The 22632-nt window shown below is 34.5% G+C and overlaps 1 protein-coding gene across 1 annotated transcript in view; it reads left to right on the top strand.

Moving 5' to 3' along the window:
• The window catches only part of DPYD (dihydropyrimidine dehydrogenase), a 797040-nt gene that overhangs the window by 22991 nt on the left and 751417 nt on the right, over window positions 1-22632 (top strand). Inside the window, exon 2 of the mRNA XM_019747023.3 lies at window positions 11455-11565. Within this exon, the coding sequence (XP_019602582.3) occupies window positions 11455-11565 (111 nt within the window). The remainder of the gene's footprint in view (window positions 1-11454; window positions 11566-22632) is intronic.

Raw genomic sequence — 22632 nt, 5'->3', positions numbered from 1 at the left:
GGCAGTGTATTCATCATCGGGAACTTGACAAGAGTATTTCAGGTAATGATAAGAGCGGAAACTTATTTGCAGTGAAGACCATTTCTCTCTCTTAAATTGGAAATATGCATGCATTCCTCTGTGAAATGTTCATGCCATTTTCCTATTTACCTAATAGCACTTTCTTTGATAAATTCAGTTGATATAGTTCAATGAGTGTTTGGAATAGGAATTCCGAATTACGATGGGATATCAAATGTTAATATGTAAAGTCCATTACAACTCTAATGTACTAAATCCTAGAGACCCAAAGAAGAAGCAGAGAGTTAATTTTCTTTATCCTTGGATGGAAACCAGTTTGGGTCAAGTAGTGTTTAATTAGAAATGAAGAGTAGTAAAAGAAGCATTATTTCTTTACATCTTACTTTAGGTTTAAATTTAAATTATTTAAAGTGAGGTATTTATGCCCCTAAATTGGAATTGCTAGGTCATGTTTGGTAAAGAACTGAGATATGTTGATCTGACCTTATACTATAGATTTTCCACTTTATTTTTATTTATTTCTGCCTGTTCCCTGAAGTGGAACCACGTCTTTCATAAGTTGGAGATGTCTGTGTTGTGTAATAAAATCCAAAAATTTGACCCTAGAACATTTTGAGAGTGGATAGATAACAAATAACATTTGTTTTCTTGTCAGAACTCATTGCAGACGTTATTATCACAGATTGCCAATTTTACTTCAAAGTGTTTCACTGCTACTTCAGTGAGTACATTGCATAAGACTCCAATGAAAGTGGTGAATACAGTGACCTCCCATTTGGGAGTAATTAATGATTATATGGCTTAAAATATTTGTAACTGGTGAAAAGTACACTTTGTCCTCTGCAACAGAATCAACACTAAAAAGAAAACACAATTCTGTTTATTTTGCCGGAATTAAAGTCCCTTCACTCTTCAGTGGGAGTTTCTTGCTGCTTTTTGAGATTGTTTTGCTGAAGAATTTTTCTCATTAACAATTTATCTTTGCATATTTTCACTAATGAAGTATTATGCTTGGTTTTGAAGATATGAGGATATGTAAATTATATCCTTGCTTTTGAGGGTTTTGCTGACCAGTTTGATGGGAGATGGTTTATGTATATATTAATAATTACTTGATATATATCTGATGTGTCAAATGAATGACAGTGGCAACAGATTCTCTAGAAGTACATGGGTACAATCTAAATAGAGGGAGAATTATTTCTTCTTCATTTTTAGAGGAAATGGTTCTTAGAACTTAAAGAAAACTTACTACTTAAACTAACATAACTGGCTGCATTCTAGACATAGGCAGTGATGTGGACAGAGGTATGGACGTAGATTGTACATAGACTCAATAAACAAGAAGTAGGTGAGAATGGAGGTAGGTTGGAGTGGTAAATGGGTACCAGACTGGGTAGCAAGGTCATAGTTTTTATTGATATGTGTGTAATGTGGAGCCATTTAATCTCTGTGTGTGTGTGCACGCATTTATATGTGTGGATGGAGGATAAGAAAAAGTACAGACTTGTGAACAGTTTAATTAAGGAGTATTATTATCCTATAACCCAAGCATACTACGATCTGCAGTGGGTTGGAGAAATAGATAATGCAAAGGACAGGCCAGACAGGAATAACATTGACTGACATCGTAGTCAATAGTAGTTATGGACTGACCACAATATGAAGTCCAATTTACTGCAGAAATGGTGGTATTATTGACAGAAGTCAAGTGGAGTTAAAAAGTTGTGGGGAAAAAAAGGCAATGCATTGCTTGCTTTTTGATGTGAAGAAACTGGATGATGATGGGGCATGGAAGTGGGTTGCTTGGCATCCAGTGAAGTGGATGACTGTAGGTCAAGGCAGAGATCTCCAGATCTGGAAAACAGATATATAAAACTCAGCTGCAGAAAAGTAATCATTAGTAGAGGGGCATGCAGTAGAGATCTAAGAACATTTCCGTGTGGTCAAGAGGGGAAATGGAAGTCACAAAAGTATGGCGAGTGAATAGAAAAAGAAGTCTTAATGTCATGATGTCAAGGAAACCAAAGCATCTTCTATCTTCTGGATAGAAGAGCACATCAGCAGTATTGACTACTGCATAACAATTATGCAGAGTTGAGAATCATACTAACGCTAATAGCATAATAATAAAAGTGTTTTCAAATGTAGCATTTTATTGATTTTAAATAGTCCAGCTGCCTAACTCACCACATATTCCTTACCCCACTCTTATCCTTCTCAGGAGAAAAAGTATCTTATGATAATCCTTCATATTAATAAAATCCAAAATTAATTGTGTGTTTTTTAAAAATTATTTAATTCTTATGTCTGATATCAGTTACTTGTTAGCCCATACATGTTTCCTTTTAGCTGTTAACCAAATAGATGATGGACAACTAGTTGATTCTTGGTGTATTATAATTTTGTGAACCTGAAAATCATGCTACTTGCTCATTTAGTTAATTAAAAAAAAAAAAAATCTAAACTCAGCCCAGGTCTTACTTCTGTCCTTCTGCTTGTCTAGTTTCCCAGCTTTTTTATTTGCTGGCCAGTATTGCTTTATTTTTAGCATCCTAGTGTATACACTTAGCCTCTTTGGAACTAAAATGAACCTTGGTCTTGTAAATATAGCTTTTTTGAAAAACAATTTATCTTAAACACAAAAGTTAATAGATTAAAGGTAAATTATAAAGTTACTTTGAGGCCAAACATTTTCTGTAAACAAGTTTTGAAATAAAAAGACTACTTTTTCTTGAATGAAAAATTATAAATTCTCAAATATGAATTTTCTTAATTAACTAATGGACTGGTGAACTTTTTTTTTTTTTTTTTGGTAATGTAATAATCCTCATCAATTCTCTCCATACATAATTCTGTCTTGGGTTTTTATATATAGATTCATATATTTATTCAAATCTTGCAAGCAGATATTTTAACATGGATTTTCATAGCTATGCCTTTTCCAAATATTGATTTTTCACGTAAGTATATCATGCATGGATGCATACTAAATAAAAAATAGTTAATGATTAAAGTAGTGAAATTTTAAAATAACTATAGCACAGATTCTCATCTTTTTAACATTTTTTTATTACTTAATAAGTATTTGCACATGGTATATACCATGTTTCCCCGAAAATAAGACCTAGCCAGATGATTAGCTATAATGTGTCTTTTGGAGCAAAAATTACTGGAAGACCCGGTATTATATTATATTATATTATATTATATTATATTATATTATATTATATTATATTATATTAAGACCATGCCTTATATTATAATAAAATAAGACTGGGTCTTATATTAATTTTTGCTCCAAAAGATGCATTAGAGCTGATGTTCTGGCTTGGTCTTATATTCGGGAAAACATGGTATTTTTCAATTCCTGTAATGAAACTGTATAAACAGTATGTAAATTAGTGTGCATATTATTATTAATGCTTTGCTATTCAAATAGTTTAAAAAATAATTAATGGGTGTTGTTAATCTTTTTGTTAATGTTATTTTTAATTTAAACAATGTCATACGTGTTTTGTTATTCTGACGTTTCTTCTTGATAAAAGTGTAGACTCAGTGTGGTACCATTTGCAATCAAGATAAAACTGTTTTACGTTAATGCCCAATATTAGCAGTATTTGCATAGTTCCACAGATGGCAGAACCCTTTCCGTGACTGTTACAGAGTGAATGTTTGTGTCCCCCTTAAATGTCACGTGTTGAAGCCCTAACTCTCAATGTAATTGTATTTGGAGATGGGGCTCTTGGGAGGTAATTAGGGTTAGATGAGGTCATGAGGGGGTCCTCATAATAGGGGTAGTGCCTTTGTATGAAGAGACTTCAGAGAGCCCTTTGTGTCTCTCTGCCTTGCAAGGACATAGCAAGTAGATGGCTGTCTGCAAGCCAGGAAGTGGACTCTCACTAGTAACTGAATAGGCCAGTACCTTCATCTCGGAATTCTCAGCCTCCAGAACTGTGAAAAAGAAATGTCTCTTGTTTAAGCCATTCAATCTATGAGATTCTTTTATAGCAGCCAGAGCTGTCTAATGCCATGTCTAAGTCAGAATCAGTTACCACCTTTGGAATGCTCTGTTTTGTATTAAGAATTGTGAGATTAATACCAGATGTGTAAGTTATGGTTCCTGTATTTGAGTTCTCAATCTTTTGAGAAAGACAATAAAAAGACATTTTTTCCCAATTAGAGAGCACTTAGGTGCCTGGTGTGTGGTGTGTACTCTATAAGTGATGGAAAATCACTGGACCTTGCAAAGCCAGACCATAGTTTCACATGGCAGATCTTCTCATGTGGAATAGGAGAGTGACATGGTGAATGTGATATTTTATGATGTACAAACTATTTTATTTGTGTTAACTATTTGTTCAATAGAAATAAATCAAATTTTCCAGGGAATGTGACTAGCATTCTCAGGGGTTCATTCATTTCCAGTTGATGAATTTTTTGATGTTTTATAAATTCATCACTTTTGATCTGGCCTGTTTTTCTTGGGAAGGAAATGTAATGTGAATTCACCTAAACATGTTGGGACCAAAGGTCCATGAGTTATATACTGTCATATGTATTATAAAATGATATCTATATTGTTATATGTACATAGTAGATTTTAAAACTCTGTATTTGAATTTCATGACCCTTCTACACTATGATATTAATTTGTGAAGAGCATGTTGCATTTTTAGGCAGTCTGCCTTTGAAATTGCTGGCTTAGGGCAAAGATAAGTTCAGAACCAATGACTGTTTCATCTGGGATACATATTTGTCGTTCCTTTTGTCTTATTTATAGTTACCTATTCACCTTTCACCTTCGTCTTTTTCTATATCTGTATTTTAGAAAGATGATTCCCAGGTATATATTCAGAATTGGCAATACAGGATCATGAATATACATTGGTTGAATGGAGTCTAAAATCTTGTTCCATCACATGCTAATTGATAACAGGTAGTAAGCACTTAGTGCATGCACCATTCCAGACAGTTTTATGTATCATCTTATTTAACCCTGAAAACAACCCTACCCAGGTTGAGGTAGGTGCTATTACTAATTACCACTTTATAGTTGAAGAAGTAGAGAGTTTGAGAGTTTAAATAACCAGGAAGATTGGTAGAGCTAAGATCTAAGACCAAATTTAACCCCAGATGCTATGCAAAGTGGTTAGCTGAATACTTAATAAAATGAAAGTTGTAAGATTTAGAATTGTCAGAGTCCCCTTTCTTCATCAAGTATTTATTAACTGCAATGAGTTAGCATTGTGCATTAAGCCACTGCGTAGAGCTAGTAAATGAAAAACATGGAAGATAAATTATTTGGAAAGGCAGTCCAACCTAAGAGAAAATAATGCTGAGCCAGGACAAAGAATAGAAGTGCATTAAAAAAAAAAAAAAAAGAAAATGTGAAAGTCTCTGAATAGGGCTGATTACCATGGATTTTTAAGGTTTTTAGATCTTGAAGTTGTTTATATCTCAAGTGTGGGCCTGGGGTGCAAAATTCTTTCCTCTTCTGCTCCCAACCAAGAACATACGGAGTTTTGAAAATTAATTTGGGAGCGTAATCAATAACGTAAAGATTTTGTAGGGTATCCGATGGACACGTGTCCCATTGGGGAGACCACCTCAGAGATGATGTAGATGCCTGATATATGTATATGGTTACAGGAAGCGGAGTACAGCATTAGGAATAGAGACAGTGGAAATGTAATGGCTCTGTGCGATGTCAGAGGGATAGTGGATGGGAGGAGGGGGGTTCACACAGTGTGAGGGATATAAATGATAAACGTATAAGTAGTGCTTTGTCTTGTGCACCTGAAACTAAAAAAAAAAAAAAAAAAAAGAACATACCAGTTTTGAGCTTATCCAGGAACCAAGGGTGTCTTGTTAAATTTCTTAAAATACTTCCTTAATTTCACCCTACACTGTGACTAATGATGGACATGGCAAAAGGTGGGATAATTGCCTGAGACTGGGGGCTTGCAAGCATGAGAATGTTAAGCAAGGAAGTACTGAAAAGTTCAGTTCTCCATCGATTAATTTGTTAGATTGTTGTCTGAATGGAGTAACAAATACTAATCAAAAGCATTAATCAACAGGTATTTCTGTTTTCCTGTTAGCTGAGAATATTTATCAAGGAAAAAATGGCAACATGATTCAATGTTTTTATCAAAATATAGATTATTTATGCCCAATTGTCGAAACATGAGAAAAGCATGGTTTTTGTTTTTTATTTATTTTTATTGTTTTACTTGATGCAATGGAAAGTAGAAGATGATTTCCGTGTTGCCCCCAAAATAAAACCTAGCTGGGCCATCAGGTCTAATGCGTCTTTTGGAGCAAAAATTAATAGAAGACCCGGTCTTATTTTACTATAATATAAGACCCAGTCTTATTTTACTATAAGACCGGATCTTCTATTAATTTTTTGCTTCAAAAGACACATTAGAACTGATTGTCCAGTTAGGTCTTATTTTGGGGGGAAACATGGTTCTAGAGTACAAAGCATAAGCCATCAAAGACAAAATTTAGGGATAATTTAAATAAAACAAAATGTAACTCATCAAGTTCAGCCCGTAAATCTAAAGTGTCACTATATATGTATCATTTTAATGACTCAGAATTACAGTAAGTAATGACCAGTATTGAAGAGGGAATGTTTGTTTATAATTTAAAATGGAAAGAGTGAAGGATGCTTAATGGTGCATTATGCTTGGATAATCAATATTGTGATATAAAACAAAGCCATGATTTTAGAAGGAGGATATGTTGTCCAAGTGGCATCCTGCAATTGAAATTCAAGCTCTCAAATAATACTGCAGTTCCAGTATCTTCAGGCTAATACTTTGTGCTTTTATTTGTGAAATGAGGGCCTATGATTGTAGTTATCAATATAATGGAATCTTCTTTGTGCTCTCTCTGTTAGCATGGAAATATACCCTCAGACGCAGAATTCTAGTTTGTATATGGAGACATTCCAACCACTTCCCAGAACAGTGTTGACAGACAAAAGAGTGACAGCATATAACCCTGATTTGATCTCTTGTGTAAATGTCTCTGGATCAAATTCTATAATTTCATAAAATAAAATTAGTGCAGTGAAATGTTCTCAAATTCTGTTATTCTGCCTCTAGAATCACCAGTACATTTTTTATTGTGTTCCTGAAAGTGATTGGGAAAGCCAAAGGCCAAATTCTTTGCATGGGAGAAAAATCTCCCTCTATAAGTAAAATACCTTACATCTGAAAGGGTTAACTGGCTTTTTAAAGTGTTCAATTTATCCAGAGAGGGGAACTTGTGACCCTGTTAGGACCTGGCTCTGGTCATTTTTTAGGAAGAATGTAATTTAGAACTCCCCTGTATTATTCTGCCAGCTTCTTAGTTATTGATGATATTGACTTTTAGTTTTAAAAAGTCTTGCTTTTGAAAATTGTTTTTAACAGCTCTCAACCACTCATGTCCTGTATTTTTATTTTATATCACTTTTCATTTGGGATATTATTAAGTCAAATCCTTGGTAACCATTCTCTACAATTCAATTTATTTTTACCCAAGATCCATTAAATTCAAGTCACTGCCTTTTTGCAAAAGGTTAACCCAATATTTTATGTTATGTTATACTTTCTACTTTTGCTATGTAAAAGAAAAGTTACTGTGATAAGCAGCCAATAAATTGTATTCAGAATGCTTAGTCTCAAAAGTTACATTACTCTGCTGACATAGATAAACATAATCATTTATCACAATATAGATTATGGAAGTAAAAACTGAAATAAATGCAGCTATCTTTCTTGCAGGTTACCAGTTTTTTTTCGTTATTGTTTTTTTCGTTATTGCTTTGTTTTTGCTTTAAATGTTGGCTACAATAACTGCTTTTAAAAAATGTTATCTTTTTATTTATCTCTTTGAATTAATAGGGTTCAAGTTTAAATAACTAGATAAAAATACTATTTTATAATAAGAAAATATTTTTAATTTTTTTGTGTAAAAATGAGAGTAATTATATTTTAATGTTTGTTCTTATCAATAAGTGGCTTTGGTATTGTTTAACAAGGAATACACCATTTAAAACTCATAGCTATAGTGTATGTTTGTTGTCCAGAAGACATAGACATCTAAACAGATAGATTGAAGAAATGTCATGTCCGTCATATATAGGAATTACTAAAAATTATCGTCATTTGTATTGGGCTAATAAAGTAAGTCCCAATTATGTTTATTAGGGTGAATATAGTATATAGTGAAATCCACTGAATGTAGAATGTAGTGATTATATATTTTTGGTAACGGCTTTATTGAGATGTAATTTGCATACCACACACTGCACCCATATGAAGTATAGAATTCAGAGGCTTTTAATGTATTTATAGAGTTGTGATATTATCATCACAATCAATTTTCATCACCCCAAAATGAAACCATATACCCTTTAGTAGGCATTCTCATTTCTCTCTAATTCCCCAGCCCCTGGCAACGACAATCTACTTTCTGTCTCTATAGATTTGCCTATTCTGGACATTTTATATAAATGAAATCATACAATATGTGGTATTTTATAACTGGCTTCTCTCAGCATGTTTCATGTGTTCATTTATATTGTTTGTAAATTTCTCAAATTTCTTTTTGTTATTAATATCGAATTCCATTCCATAGTGGTTGGAGAACTATTTTGTGTGATTTTTAATTCTTTCAAATTCATCCCACTACTTTCTGACATTTATTCCGGATGTGAAGTCAACTTAAACTTGTTGGAGTTCTCTTGTACATGATGAGTCATTTTTTTGGTTTTCCTCTTGTCGCTTCCAAGATTTCCTTTTTGGTGTTGACTTTTAGCCTTTTTACTACTGGGTCTATGAGTGGAACTCCTCCTTTCTTTCCTCTTATTCTGGTACTCCCATTATAGTATTTTGTGTACTTAATAGTGTACCACATAGCTCTAAAGTTAATCTTTTTATTCTTTTTTGCTCCGTATTAATTGGATTGCATAATCTCTCTTGATATATCTCTCTTTAAGTTTGCTGATCTTTCTTATGCCAGTTAAAATCTACTACTGAACCGCTCTAGCAAATTTTTCCATTTAATTATTGTAGTTTTCAGCTCCAGAATGGCTATTTGTTGCTGTTGTTTTTTCTTATAATTTCTCTCTCAGCATGGATATTCTCTATTTAATGAGACATTGTTGTCATGTGTTCCTTATAATGGCTGCTTTGAAGTTTTTGTTAAATTTGATACCTGGGCTCTTTGAAAGGCAATTTCTGTTGTCTGCTTTTTTTCCCTTATATGGAAACACAGTCCTGTTTCGTTAAATGTCCTGTAATTTTTGAATTAAAAACTGAACATTTTAGATAACTTATTGTAGGAATTCTGGATACTAGTACCCTCATAATAATGGGGTCTTACTGTTATTGTTTGCTTATTTGTCGAGTAACTTGATGGAGTATTTTAGGGAAGTCTATTTCCCTCACACTGTGAACCTCTGATAGCACTTGCACTGGGTGAAGCCCTGGGCATGTGCACAATAACTGTGATGACAGTGGTTTTTAACAGGGCTCTCCATGCCTTTCCCATGATTTCTTTGTTAAACCATCTACCTGTGTTGGCATCACACCCAGCTATTAGTCTCCACTGATTGCTGGTGGATTCTTCTATTATTTTTGACAATGCCTTGGGATAGAAATTACCCCACAGTGTTATTCAATTAAATCTGGGTCCTTTCGCAGGGGCAGTTTTTGAGGTGAATCTTTGGTTTCTTTGTGACCCCAGGGGAGCTGTTCTTAGCTATTTCTTTCTCTGGTTCTCTCTGGTAAACTATCTGCCTTATGATTTTGTTTATTGCTGTCAGGGAGCTGCAAGAATGTTCTTATTTGTTTGCCATCAAAATCTTTATTGGTTTTGAGAGTACCTCTAGGCTTGAGTTTATCCACATACAAATTCAAATAAAGTCAGTTCCTTTTGGGAGAGCTGTATGTTTTTATGGCTTTTCTCTTCCTTTTGGATAAAATCTCTGAACCACAGTTCCAGAGCTAGTGGTAGTGACAGTGGCCTTCTTCTCTCAGAGTGATACTCCTGCTTTATGAGCAGGGCAGTGGTGTAGGCAGTAGCCTCTGATATCAGTTTGCTTCTCCTGATTATGTTCACTCCAAACTGTAAGGGAGCTGAGCTGAGGGTGATCAGGACCCCAGTCTTACTGGCATGCTGCTCCTGAGGTACAGCTTCTGCTCTATTAGTGGGGACTGGATGAAACAAGGGAGCTCCTGACTACTCAGCTGCACTTTCCCGGAATTTAGCTGCTGCATAATGGTGTGTGTGTGGTGGGGCAGGGACAAGGGATGAGAAATTATGACAGCCTGCCCCTCCCTGAGAGATACCACAACCTTAACTGGAAGCTGGGGCACAGGGAGCCCTGTGCTTTCGCTGCACTCACCTCAGGGGGTTTTCTGTCCCGCTGAATTGGAAATGTGGAAAGTGGGGGGCTGGTTTTACTTCAAATGTTAAACATCCTCACCATTCTTACCAGATTTCAATACATTTTTTTTTTTTTTGAACAAATGTTTCTTCATGTGCTATATGGCTTTAAGGACATTTCTGGAGACTTTAAAGGACTCTTTATTTTTATCAGTTATGTTTGTTTTGCTGGGGAGTTGATCTACAGAGGTCCTTACATCGACATTCCAGAAATGACCCCTAGTGGTTATGTTTTAAAGGTTTGCCTAAGACAGGGCTTTGAAATTAATTCTTTATTGAGTGACTCAGATGCCATATAGTATTATTTACACATGTGGTTGAAAAGGTTTTCTATTCTACTTCATACTTCACCCAGTCATAGTAAAATATAGACTTTATTTTTGGATGTATTTGAATGTAAGCCCAGCACTCAGAAGAACTGAGTTCTAATTTAGTCTCTCTGCGTGTTAATGCAGAGGGACTCTAGCAGGTTTCTTAACCACTGAATTTCATTGCTCATCCAAAATTTTGAGACAATAGTAGTTGATGTAAGTTTAATTAGATAGTGCATGTGAAAGCAATTTACAAACTATATAAACTTAAAAGTGGAGAGTATTGATATTACTATTTTAAATCAAATCTGGAATAAAGTGCTTATTTTCTGACATCATTTTCATCTAAGAATACTAAATATAAAATTTATATTAAAAAGTCATTTGTTATAGTTCACATGATTTTTAAATCCTTCATATTATTACTAATAAATATTCCTATAAAATCAGCTAGGATATCACCTAACAAATGATTACTTGAGATAAGTTTATTGTGGAATTACAATAGTAGGAGAAAATGACATTTTTAGGGTATGTCTTTGTGTGTGTGTGTGTGTGTGCATCCATGTGTGTGTGTGTGCGTGTGTGTGTGTGTGTATATGGGATCTTAAAATAAAAATTGATTTTTTATGCCACCATATTTACATATGTTAATACCTTGTTTATACTTCAGAGTATCCTGGCGTTAAATCCTCGAACACAAACTCATGCAACTCTGCGTTCCACATCAGCCAAGAAATTAGACAAGAAACATTGGAAAAGAAATCATGATAAGAACTGCTTTGTAAGTACCATTGATACTTGATTTCACACTGAAAATTATCTCATTCTACACATTGTCTGACAAAATTATGCATGTACTTACAAATACAATTAAATATACATAAAATACAGCTGTGATTTTTTTCTTATTTTAAATATTTTATATTAGAATAATCTCCAAATGTGCTTAGTTTTACTGCTTAAAAAAAATCTAGTGAAACAGTTAAACAACATATACATTTATTTTGGTGCCAGAATTTTTTTCTTATAAATCTATGAACTTTCTCTTAAAATTTTTCATATAATGACACTATGGTACAGAAGAATTTCCATATACAGATGTAATTGAACTGAAAAAGGGTAAACTGTTCTATAAATCTTTTGTAAAGTATGTCCTTGGGGAACATATGACATGAGATGTTCAATATGAACATGTAATATATCCAGGTGCAGTGCAGGAGCAAAAATCTCTGAGATTATTCATTGTTAGAATATTTTGGGCCTATGAGGTGATAACAAGGCTGGGGCTGTGAAACTATAAATGGGGATTAAGTACAACCTGCAAGACAATGTTTAAAATGCTATCTCAGGGATTATAAATCTTTAAATTTGTAAAGCAATTTCCTTTTTACCTGATTTTCTAAAATTGATTTTCCCAACATTAATTTTTTCAAATTAATTAGTAAAACAATAAATAGTATTAGCTTTTTTTAAACATTAGCTCCTTTGGTGCTTTGCATATACTGCTTAATATAATAATTTCGGTTTATTTCCATGTACTTCTTCCTTCCTTCATATGAACTCTTTGAGCAGGGGAATTGAGTGTACATATAAGTTTATAAATATGATTTTTTATTTTTCTGTCACTGGACAGCCAATAAAGTTTTTTGAATGAAACAAGAAATAGTGGCATTTGCGACAAAATGATGGATCTTGAGATTATTATGCTAAGTGAAATAAGTCACACAGAAAAAGTCGAGAACCATATGATTTCACTGATATGTGGGGTATAAAACTGAAAGCAACAAAGGAACAAGACAAACAAATAAAGAAACAAGAACTAATAGACACAGACAATAGTTTAGTGGTTACCAGAGGGTAAGGGGGGTGGGGGGTGGTATGAGGATAAACGGGATCAAATATATGGTGATGGAAGGAGAACTGACTCTGGGTAGTGAACACACAATGGGATTTATAGATGATGTAATACAGAATTGTACACTTGAAACCTATGTAATTTTACTAACCATTGTCACCCCAATAAATTTTAATTAAAAAAAAGAATAAAAATACAGAGAAACAGTATTACTTGCGATGATAACACAGCCACTTAATAGCAAATCTGGGTTTGGAAGTGTTTTCCTGGCTCCAGTTCTGTGAGCTTTGCATGATACTTCTAGTAGAGGTCCATATAAGGACACTAGTCTACATTAGGTCAAGGAATAGACCAACTATAAGATGTAATCCTATAGACTGATGTGAACAATTAAAGAGCACTGAAAAAAAATCATGTAATTTTCAGACATAGAAAGCTGTTTGAATTTTCAAGTCTGAATCTCTAATTTTAAAGGTGTGACAACTATGATCCAGATAAATTAGATGACTTCTTGAGGTCTCATTTATAGATTATAAAATGATTTGTGGTCAGAATTTTATTTGGAAAGAAGGCTTTCTTTATTATGATTGTTGTTATTATTTTTTGGAAATACCATTTTTATTCCATAATGTTATCTTCTAAATTGAGTGTCTTATTTTATCATACTTTTTTTAATTGGCAACGATGCAGTGAGATGGACCGTCTCCCTTAAATGTATAGTGGTACAAATTCCTAGAAAGCAGTTTGATAATATCTTTGACAATATTCATTAACACCTGTGTTAGTTTGCTAGGGCTGCTATAACAAAGACTGGGTGGTAACAGAACAGAAATTTTTTCCTCAATGTTCTGGAGGCTAGGAGTCTGAGATCAAGATGTCAGCAGATTGATTTCCTCAGAGTCCTCTCCCTTGGATTATAGATGGCTGTCTTTTTCTTGTGTCTTCACACGGTCTTCCCTCTGTACATACCTATGTCCAAATTTCCCCTTAAAATGACACCAATCATACTCGGTCAGGACCCATCCTAATGACCTCATTTTAATTGAATTACCACTTTAAAGAGTCTCTAAATGCAGGTACATTCTAAGGTCTTGGGGGTTAGGACTTCAACATATCACTTTGGGGAAAACAGTTCAGTCCATAACAATGCCTTTAAATTATCAAACACACACCTAGTAATTCATCTTCTAGTAAATAAACTATCCTAAGAAAAGAATTAGGAATGTAGATAAAGAATTGAGTAGAAAGAAGATTTTCACATTATATGTTCAATATAGAAAATACAGGGGAAAACCTACTGAATTCCAACCACTGGGTTATGATTCAGTAAGGTAGGGCAAATCCACTCAGTGGTAAATTATGTAACAATTAAAATTATTTTTGAAATAATTAACAATTTATAAAAATACAATCTATATTACATGAAAAAAACACATATGTCACTGTATTTAATATTGTGTGCGTTTGGATGTCTAACATGCATCTCAAACATAACATGCTGAAAATCCAAGGTCTGATTTTACCTCCAAAATCTGTTCTTGAAGTCATCACCATCCATTCTTTCACTGACAGTAAACTATTATGGTCCTAAATTTTCTTTTTCCTCTCACTTTCCATACCTAATTAGAAGATGCTTTTGGCTGTGCCTTCAGATATATCCAGAATCTGATTGCCTCTCACCACCTTCAACCATACCAACCTTTTAAAGCCACCACCATTATCTCTCGCCTGGATTATTTCAATAGCATTGAAATGTTATTGTCTTTTCCTGCTAAAGTCTTTTCTTAATACATCTGAGGAATCCTTTCAAAATTCCTCTGCTCAGACTGTTTCGGTGGTTTTCCAGCTTACTGAGAGTTTGCAGTTTCCTTTCATAGTGGTCACCTCAGCAAGGCCTTCTCCAGTGACCCTGTTTAAAACTGTAACCAGCCTCAGTATCTAGCTCTACTTAGACTTCACTGCTCAAATTTTCTTCACAGAAGTCATTACTAGTATATTCTGTTTTTCACTCACTAATTTGTTCCTCTGTTTTGTTCCACTAGAATATAAAGTAGAGGCGGGCAGGGATTTTTGCATTTTGTTCTTCATATGTTTTGTTTCACTAGCTGTGTCCCCAGCTTTTAGAACAGTTAGTGCTCACTAAATATCTGTTGAATGAATACATGAATGAATATGACTCTTCTTTTACGTATTCTTTACATGCAAAGGATTACATATTTTCTTATGCAGTGCTGTACAATTTCCAGAGTAGCTTTGCATATTGCATTCAGTTTTTACTGCGATGCACATGGACAACTCAGATATGCTTCCTAGTTTTACTGATGAAGCAGACTATGCTGAAAATGTTAAATCATTTACTTGAGCTTGTTAAAATTACTTCGTTTTGCAGCCAGATCTAGAATTCTGGTCATCTTACTCTATTGTGTCCTTTCCAATATATCCCATCTTCCTTAGAAAAGACAAATAAGATCATGAGAAAATAGATGCGTCAAAGTTAAGGAAACTAGATTACAATGGTTGTCATATGTATGACCAGTCATCTTACATATTTTTGGAAGACCACCAAAGAGGTACATTTTCAGCCAACTCTCTGACCACCAAATATAAAGGTTTTGTTTACTTATTTTTTATTTTGTTTGATTTTCTAACTCTCTTGTTTTGGCTTTACAATTTTTTTAAATTTGATTCAGAAAACCACAGACTTATCAATCTTTGCATATCTGCAAGAGGCTTGTGGATTCGGTTTCTTTGAAATCTCAGAGAAGTAGTTTTTCATGAGCTGTTTCTTGAGGTGTGATAAAAAAGTATGGTGAATGTTTAAATGAAAAATTTTATTACTGTAAAAGACACATTGCCATTAATCCCACTCAAAATACTCCCGCTCGCTTTGAATACACTTATCCCATCATGATTGCCACTGTCTGAAACAGTTCTGGAAGTCCCCTTTTGTGAGTGTCTTTAGTTGCACTGTCGTGGCCACCTCGATGTCTTGAATTGATTCAAAACATTTTCCTTTCATGGTCATTTTGATCTCTTGGAAGAGCCAGAAGTTGCATGGTGCCAGATCCAATGAATAAGGTAGATGAAGACACACCGCAGTGTTTTTATTGACAGACATTGCTTTACCAGAAGCCATGTGTCACATTGAGCATTGTCCTTATGGAGGATGAAACTGTTGCCCATTTCATATTAATGCATTGTGTGTGATCCATGATTTATGGCACACTTTAAAATATACTTTCTCTCAACCGTAGCTCACACCCAACTGACTAAATGGAACAAGTTGAAACTTGTCACACACTGTTACTAAGGTTCGATGTGCCGTTTCCCGTATTTACAATCCTTGCCTTACCATTGGATGGCACTCGGCAGCAGCCTTCACCATATCTTTTGATCACACCTCGTAGTTCTCTCTATCTGCCTTTTCCTTCTTCCCATCTTGGTCCTTGAAACAACCATATTTCAGGCACTGTGTTGAATGTTACCCAAAGATGAAGAAAATCTGCAAAATAAGTCTAAATTTGTCTATTAAAATAGATAAATTTGGTTTTAATAAATGAATTAGAAAATAGACATTTTCTTAGAAAATAGGCGTCTGTTTGACCTGTGAAAGTACCCTTAAGAATGACAATTCTGATTTTTTTTTTTACTCAGGAATTTCTTTCCTTGGCAGTTTTAATACCATTTTAGTACTAATTGGAAATTCTGAATTCAGTAGGGAATTTAAACTGGCAAATGTGTTTATACTGGTTAATGAAGCACAAAGCCGTTATTTCCAGTATCTTTTAAGCAGGTGTTCCATAACTGCTGTTTATTTTTGCCATTTTTGAAAATGTTGAACTATTCTAATTACATAAATATTTTGCACTCATTTTCCATTAGCAATTTTTGAAGACCAGGAAATGTTACAAATCAGAAAACATCAGAGTGAAAGTATAAAGGAAGGCATTAAAGACAGCCAATGATTAGGTGTTTTTAAGAATTTCAGCTAATTTGTTCCAAATACATGAGCCATAGTAGGTGCTCACAGTAAAAAAAATAAAAATAGGAATAAACCATAATTATAGTAATAATTTGCTAACTATAGTTATATTTCTGAGTCTTTTTTGTGAACTAACTCATTTAAGTAACTCAGAACCACATATAAAGTAGACACAGCATTTTATCTCCATTTATAGATGAGGAAACTGAGGCACAGGGCAGCTTAAAGCAACATGTGAAAAGTTTCACAACCAAATAGTTGAACTACAGGTTGAATCAATGCAACATGGCACCAGAGCTTTTTAAGTAGAAGTTTTTGAAGTAAATAAAAATGAATCATTGACTTTTTTCCTTCTAGACAACGATAAATGACTAAGTAATATATAGGTTTTGATAAATCTTTTTTTTTTTTTTTCTCATGTGAGCTGCACAACCTCAGCCATTACTTTGTTTCTGCATTTATTGCCTATTTACAATGGACCAGATATTGTGTCACTTTTCAAACTGGAATAAAGATGAAAATGATATAGGCCTTGCCAACAAGTTCTCACCTTCTTTTGAAGAAGGCAGAAATATCAATAACATAATAATAGTACCCTTTCAAAGGAAGGAGTTTTAATTATCAATGTGAGTCGGTCAGATTTACCTTTAGCTGAATCAATCTAACTTTCATTGTTAAAGAAGGATTTAAGGAGGAAGATGGGTGGCAAGGACTCTGGGACTGGTGTGGAAGGCTGGAAGACAAATGAGGAAGACACGGGGCAGTGGGTGTGCAGGAGAGAGGATCAGCATGGATACATTTAGGAGTTGTCTTAGTCTGTTAGAGCTGCTTTAACAAAAATATCATAGACTGGGCAGCTTAAACAACAAATATTTATTTCTCAGAGTTCTGGACTCTGGGAAATCCAAGATCAACGCACTGGCAGATTCAGTATCTGGTGAGGGCCGCTTCCTAGTTTATAGATGTTCATCTTACTGCTGTTTATCCACATGGCAGAGGGCAGGAGAGCTCTCTGTTTTGTAAGGAAGGGACCTATTCATGAGGACTCGATCTTCATGACCTAATCACCTCTCAGAGGCCCCACCACCAGGTACCATCACATTGGGGGTAGGATTTCAACATAGGAATTTTTGAGGGACGTGAACACACAGTCCATAGCAGGAGGTAAAATAAGTAGGACTTGTGAATTGACCTTATGTGTACATTTAATTGTTTTATAGGATAAATTGAGAGAAATAGTGAATTCAGTTTGGAATCTTACGAGTTTCTTGTGCCCGTGGGACATCCTGCTTAGTTATAAAAGTTGTAGCTCAGTAAAGGGGTCAGGGATGGAGATGAAGAGTTTTGAATCATCTGAATATATGTGGATAGTTAAAAGTCTGTGTGTAGAGTTACCCAGGAGGAGGGTATGGATAAGAAGAGAGTAGAGGTTAGACCTCTGGGACCTTTGGACAGGGATTAGGGAGAGGCAAGTGAGGTACTGGCCTCAGTGCAGAACATAAGGGGACACCAAAAAACTCAGTAATCAAGAGAACCACAGAGTAGTACAAATGCCAATAGCAGTAATAATGATGAGGATGATATTAATAATTACAGTTATTGGAAAGTTCTATAGTCTAGTTAAGAATTAAGATAAGTATGTGTCATCTTATTAAGCAAGCACAATCTCTGCTACATGATATAATTTAGAATTTTGCCATATATTAGACTCTCTTTGAACATATGTGTTTTCTTGGTGCGCCATTCCACGTTTAGAATAGCATTGTCAGAGATTTATTCTCCAGGCATAAATATATAATAAAATGTTAATTGACTAACAAGAAGAAAAGTGTTAACTCTTGATTTCCGGAGGGTGTTACAAGAAAGCTATGCTTTAATTATTTATTTCAGACTGATGACAACTTTCTCCACATCCATGTGACACACAAATTAAACTCGTTTATAATTGTCAGCCATCAGCCCTGTTACTTTTAGTTTGCGTTTCTTTAGTTTGAAATTTTTATAATGCTTAAGTGGTAGCTATGTTTGTTTGTTTTTAACCAACTTTAATTAGAATGGCACGTAGTATCTAGTCAGGGTTTAAATTGAACTGGAACAAACTTTTACCTAAGTAAGCTGTGTTTTACTTAGCTTTATTAGAAAAAGAAAGAAAAAACTTTCCCTTTAAAGCTAGCTTTCTTATTTTTGAGGTTGGGTTTTTATGAAAGAAGACAGTAGAACCAAAAGGGATGAGCTATCAGCTGAAAGAATGAGCTCCACAGATAAACTAATTGGGTTCAATTATTGGTTCTGCCATTTACTAGCTGTGTGACCTTGAGTAAATCCCTTAATCTTTTCCTGCTGCCATTTTCTCTTCTGTAAAATGAGGATAATAATAGCACCTACCTGATACAGTTGTTGTTAGGATTAAGAGTCAACGTGCCTACTATACTTAAAATAGTGCCTGGCTCTTATGTAATCCTCTATAAGTGTTATTGATTATCATTATCACCATTGATGGGTGATGCTCCCAGGTTTGATTCTTTTACTACGTATGTAATGTAGGTCCATCATGACAGTGGATATAGAACAGAATAACTAAACATGGAGAGGTAATAAACAGGAAAATACTAGGGACGATAATGGAAAACAAAGCATCTCCACTATTGCTCAGAAATTTCCTGGCAGCATATAGTGTGTGTGTGTGTGTGTGTGTGTGTGTGTGTGAGAGAGAGAGAGAGAGAGAGAGAGAGAGAGAGAGAGAGACTGACAGAGACAGAAATAGAGGAACAGAAAGACACCAGATTTTTTGAGCACTGCCTCATATATGAGAAAAGTTGTAATGAATTATCGTCCTGTGAATGTGTTTTTTTGTTTGTTTGTTTTTTTTTGCCACACTATCCCTTCCCAAAATGCTTCAGTGTGATGCCTCTGTCCTGCCCCATTTCATCAGTCTACAGCTCTGTGTTGTCATGGGGACTCCACCCTGACTGATGCTCTCTTGTGTGAGTCTCTGCAGGGTACTGACTGCTAACCTGACAGGTGCTCCTTTCTTAGAATGGCCTGAGAGTGAAATATTTCCTCTCCATGTTTGAGAAGGAAATTTCTCCTTAGAGAAGTTGCCATATAGATTACATAATAGTCCAAGAATATTGCAAAGGTACCCAAAATATCTGGAACCAAACTGATTTGATTTATTTATATAGAAATTCTTTGCCTAGTCATAAATATTAAACTGGAATTCTATGATGTATTATAGGTCAATGAGTACTATATAATAAAGCAGATGTGCGTTAAGACTATGTCTATAAAAACAATATGTATATTTTAAAAGATATTAATGAGCATATTACTGTATTTGCAAATAAGAAATATCTTTGCATATGGGAAAATAGAATGCTCTGAACAAAAGAAATCAGCTAAATTGTCTATAGAGCTTAATGGTATATTTTACCTTTGCAAAACATTTATTTGGTGCTCTTAGCAAATAAATATGCCAGTTTTGCTGTTTTCGAAATGGGCATACAATGGCAGCCGTCTTTTTAATCGCTCCCCTATTCAAACACTAATCGGTAGAACCCACTTAGAATGCTAGATGCCTGAATAGTAGACAATGGCAGCAGCGTTTTTAATCACAGTCCCATTCAAGCACTAATCGGAGTGATGATTAAGGGACATTAGAGGGAGCACTTTGACATCTGATCCTTTGAACTGACTTCTGTGCAGGCTGCACTCCACAGAGCTCACATGGTCAGACTGATTTCCTTAAATAAAGTGCCATGATTTCCAATGTAGGAAATATTACATTAGAGCCTATTGAAATGATTAGGAATTGAGGAGCTTTTCTTTGAGTTGGGATTCGGTGTATGCTGTATACTCACAAACTGAGAACATTATTATTGCATGCATTACTCTGTGAACATCAGGAACCATAGAGAAAAAGCATGAAAAAGATCCTCCTGTAGTCACATACTTGCAGTTGAATATGAATGGACCTGTGGAACTCAACTGTCATAGTTCTCCATTATGGAAGTTTATGAATTTAAAATTATTTGGATTTTCATATAACCCAATCAAGAACAGCACATCCTAACCACATTACAGTTTTTGTTTTCTTTAAAACAGGATAATTTTTAAGTTACCTCTCTTGAATTGTTTTAATCATAATTTTAAAAAGTCGTGCTATACCCTATCTGCCATGGTCATGCTTTGACTCAATGGTCTTTAATAAGACAGATGGAATCTTTCCTTTTTTTTGCTCTTGGAATTTTTAATATTAATTTTTAATATTAATGTTTAGATTTTACTGACCTGTTCTCCATAAAATTTCACGTGATTGATCCTGAAAATATTATCTATACAACATTTTCAGATTGGGTCAGTAGTTATAATTTCAGCATCAACATTTGAAGATGTAGCTCCAAATATCTATATCTACTTATATATATGTATGTATGTATGTACGTACGTATGTATGTATGCATGTATCTATCATCCACCTATTACCTATTTATCTTTATAATGTATGTAAAGGTGAAAAAAATGTTCTTCTACCCTTTTATGTTCATGAAATGAGGCCTATGAATTAAACTAGCGAAAACATTAACAAAAGAAAAGGTGTACACATTTTTTTTTTGATGTTACTATTTTATTTTTATGTGCACAGAGCAGTTAGACTCAGGGGCTTGTATACCGTTTTAACAAAGGGTGATGAATTGTGGAAAAGTGACAAGACAAAGGAAAAGGGGTTTGGGCTTGTATGGTGGTTAATTGTGGGAAGATAAATATGTGGGGAAAACTAATGAAAGATAAGAGTTATTTTAGTAAGATTTTTTTGTGCATCTTGGCTCCAACTTTCTGGCTACAGTGATAAGGGTTGTTCTTCTGGTATAGGAGAGGGGAAGAGGAACACTTCCACAAAGGGAAATGTATTCCTGCTTTTAGGTAGATAGGGGGAGGGCAAAGAGCTCTGTCTGTGTTTGTTTTTTCTTAATGGCTTTTAGCTCAGAATGACCTTCATGAAGCATGTTTGGGTTAGCATATTCTGATATTCTTTATGTACAACATATTATGACTGAGTTCCCTATATTTTAATGTTCTTTAGTTATAGGATTATTTTCTACAAGAGGTAAATTTTAGCATAAGTTCTGGAATAAATGTGACTGTGGTGTATACTTTTGAGAGTATCTGCCCTTAGAGCTGTATTTGTACCTCCTGACTCTGACCCCAATTCTGGTGACTTGAATCTGATCGGAAGAACTGACCAAGCCAGGAATCTCAGATTCTCTCCCAGAAGTCTGGGACAAGAGATTCTATTTCACTCTGTGCTGTCTGAACAGTTAAAAAAAAAAAAAAAGAAAGAAAGAAACATTGATATTTTGGGGTGTCCATTTTCCAGGTTCCACGTATGTTAAAGAGCAGAAAAAGCCAGTCTGAAAAGAAGATGGAGGCAGGTGTAGACACAAAAGCTGCCTGGGTTACTCATGGCTTTTCATAGAGTTTTGCAAGTTGTGTTTTATGAGTTGCTCTTGTATCCAAATATAGTCTGTCTCTCTCTTTTTTTCTTCTTAAAATATCTAAAACAGGTTTCAGATATAGACAACTAAAAAATCCTAAGGAACACAGTGGCATATGTCAAATTCTAATGACTTAGAAAAAGGTGCTTTATTTTTAGGGAACAAGTTAAAATCATAATTACTAAGATATAATCAGGCAAGTTTCCTGGGTTTGTGCAACGTTCAATATTTTTTCCCCAGAGAAATGTATTTGCAATAGAGTGATCTCAATATGCTCAGCACTGTAATATGTCTGACAGATAATTGTCTCAATGCAATAATGTTATTTGTATTGGCACATGGGGCAATAACTTAAAGAAAAAATACTTTATTATTAATTAAAATACAGAAGCAAAGATATTTTAATAATGGGAATCAATACTGAGAAAGATACATGTGAAAGATCAGTAACATTCAGTAATGTTGAAAACAGCACTGAAATACTGAAAGCAGTAATGTTGATGAATTTTTTTCGGT

Source organism: Rhinolophus sinicus, chromosome 7 (genome assembly GCF_057876585.1).
Source record: "Rhinolophus sinicus isolate RSI-liver-muscle chromosome 7, RSI-T2T, whole genome shotgun sequence".
NCBI classification, from domain to species: domain Eukaryota; kingdom Metazoa; phylum Chordata; class Mammalia; order Chiroptera; family Rhinolophidae; genus Rhinolophus; species Rhinolophus sinicus.
Note: the sequence above shows the minus strand (reverse complement) of the source record. Positions and strands in the feature narration are given on the sequence as shown.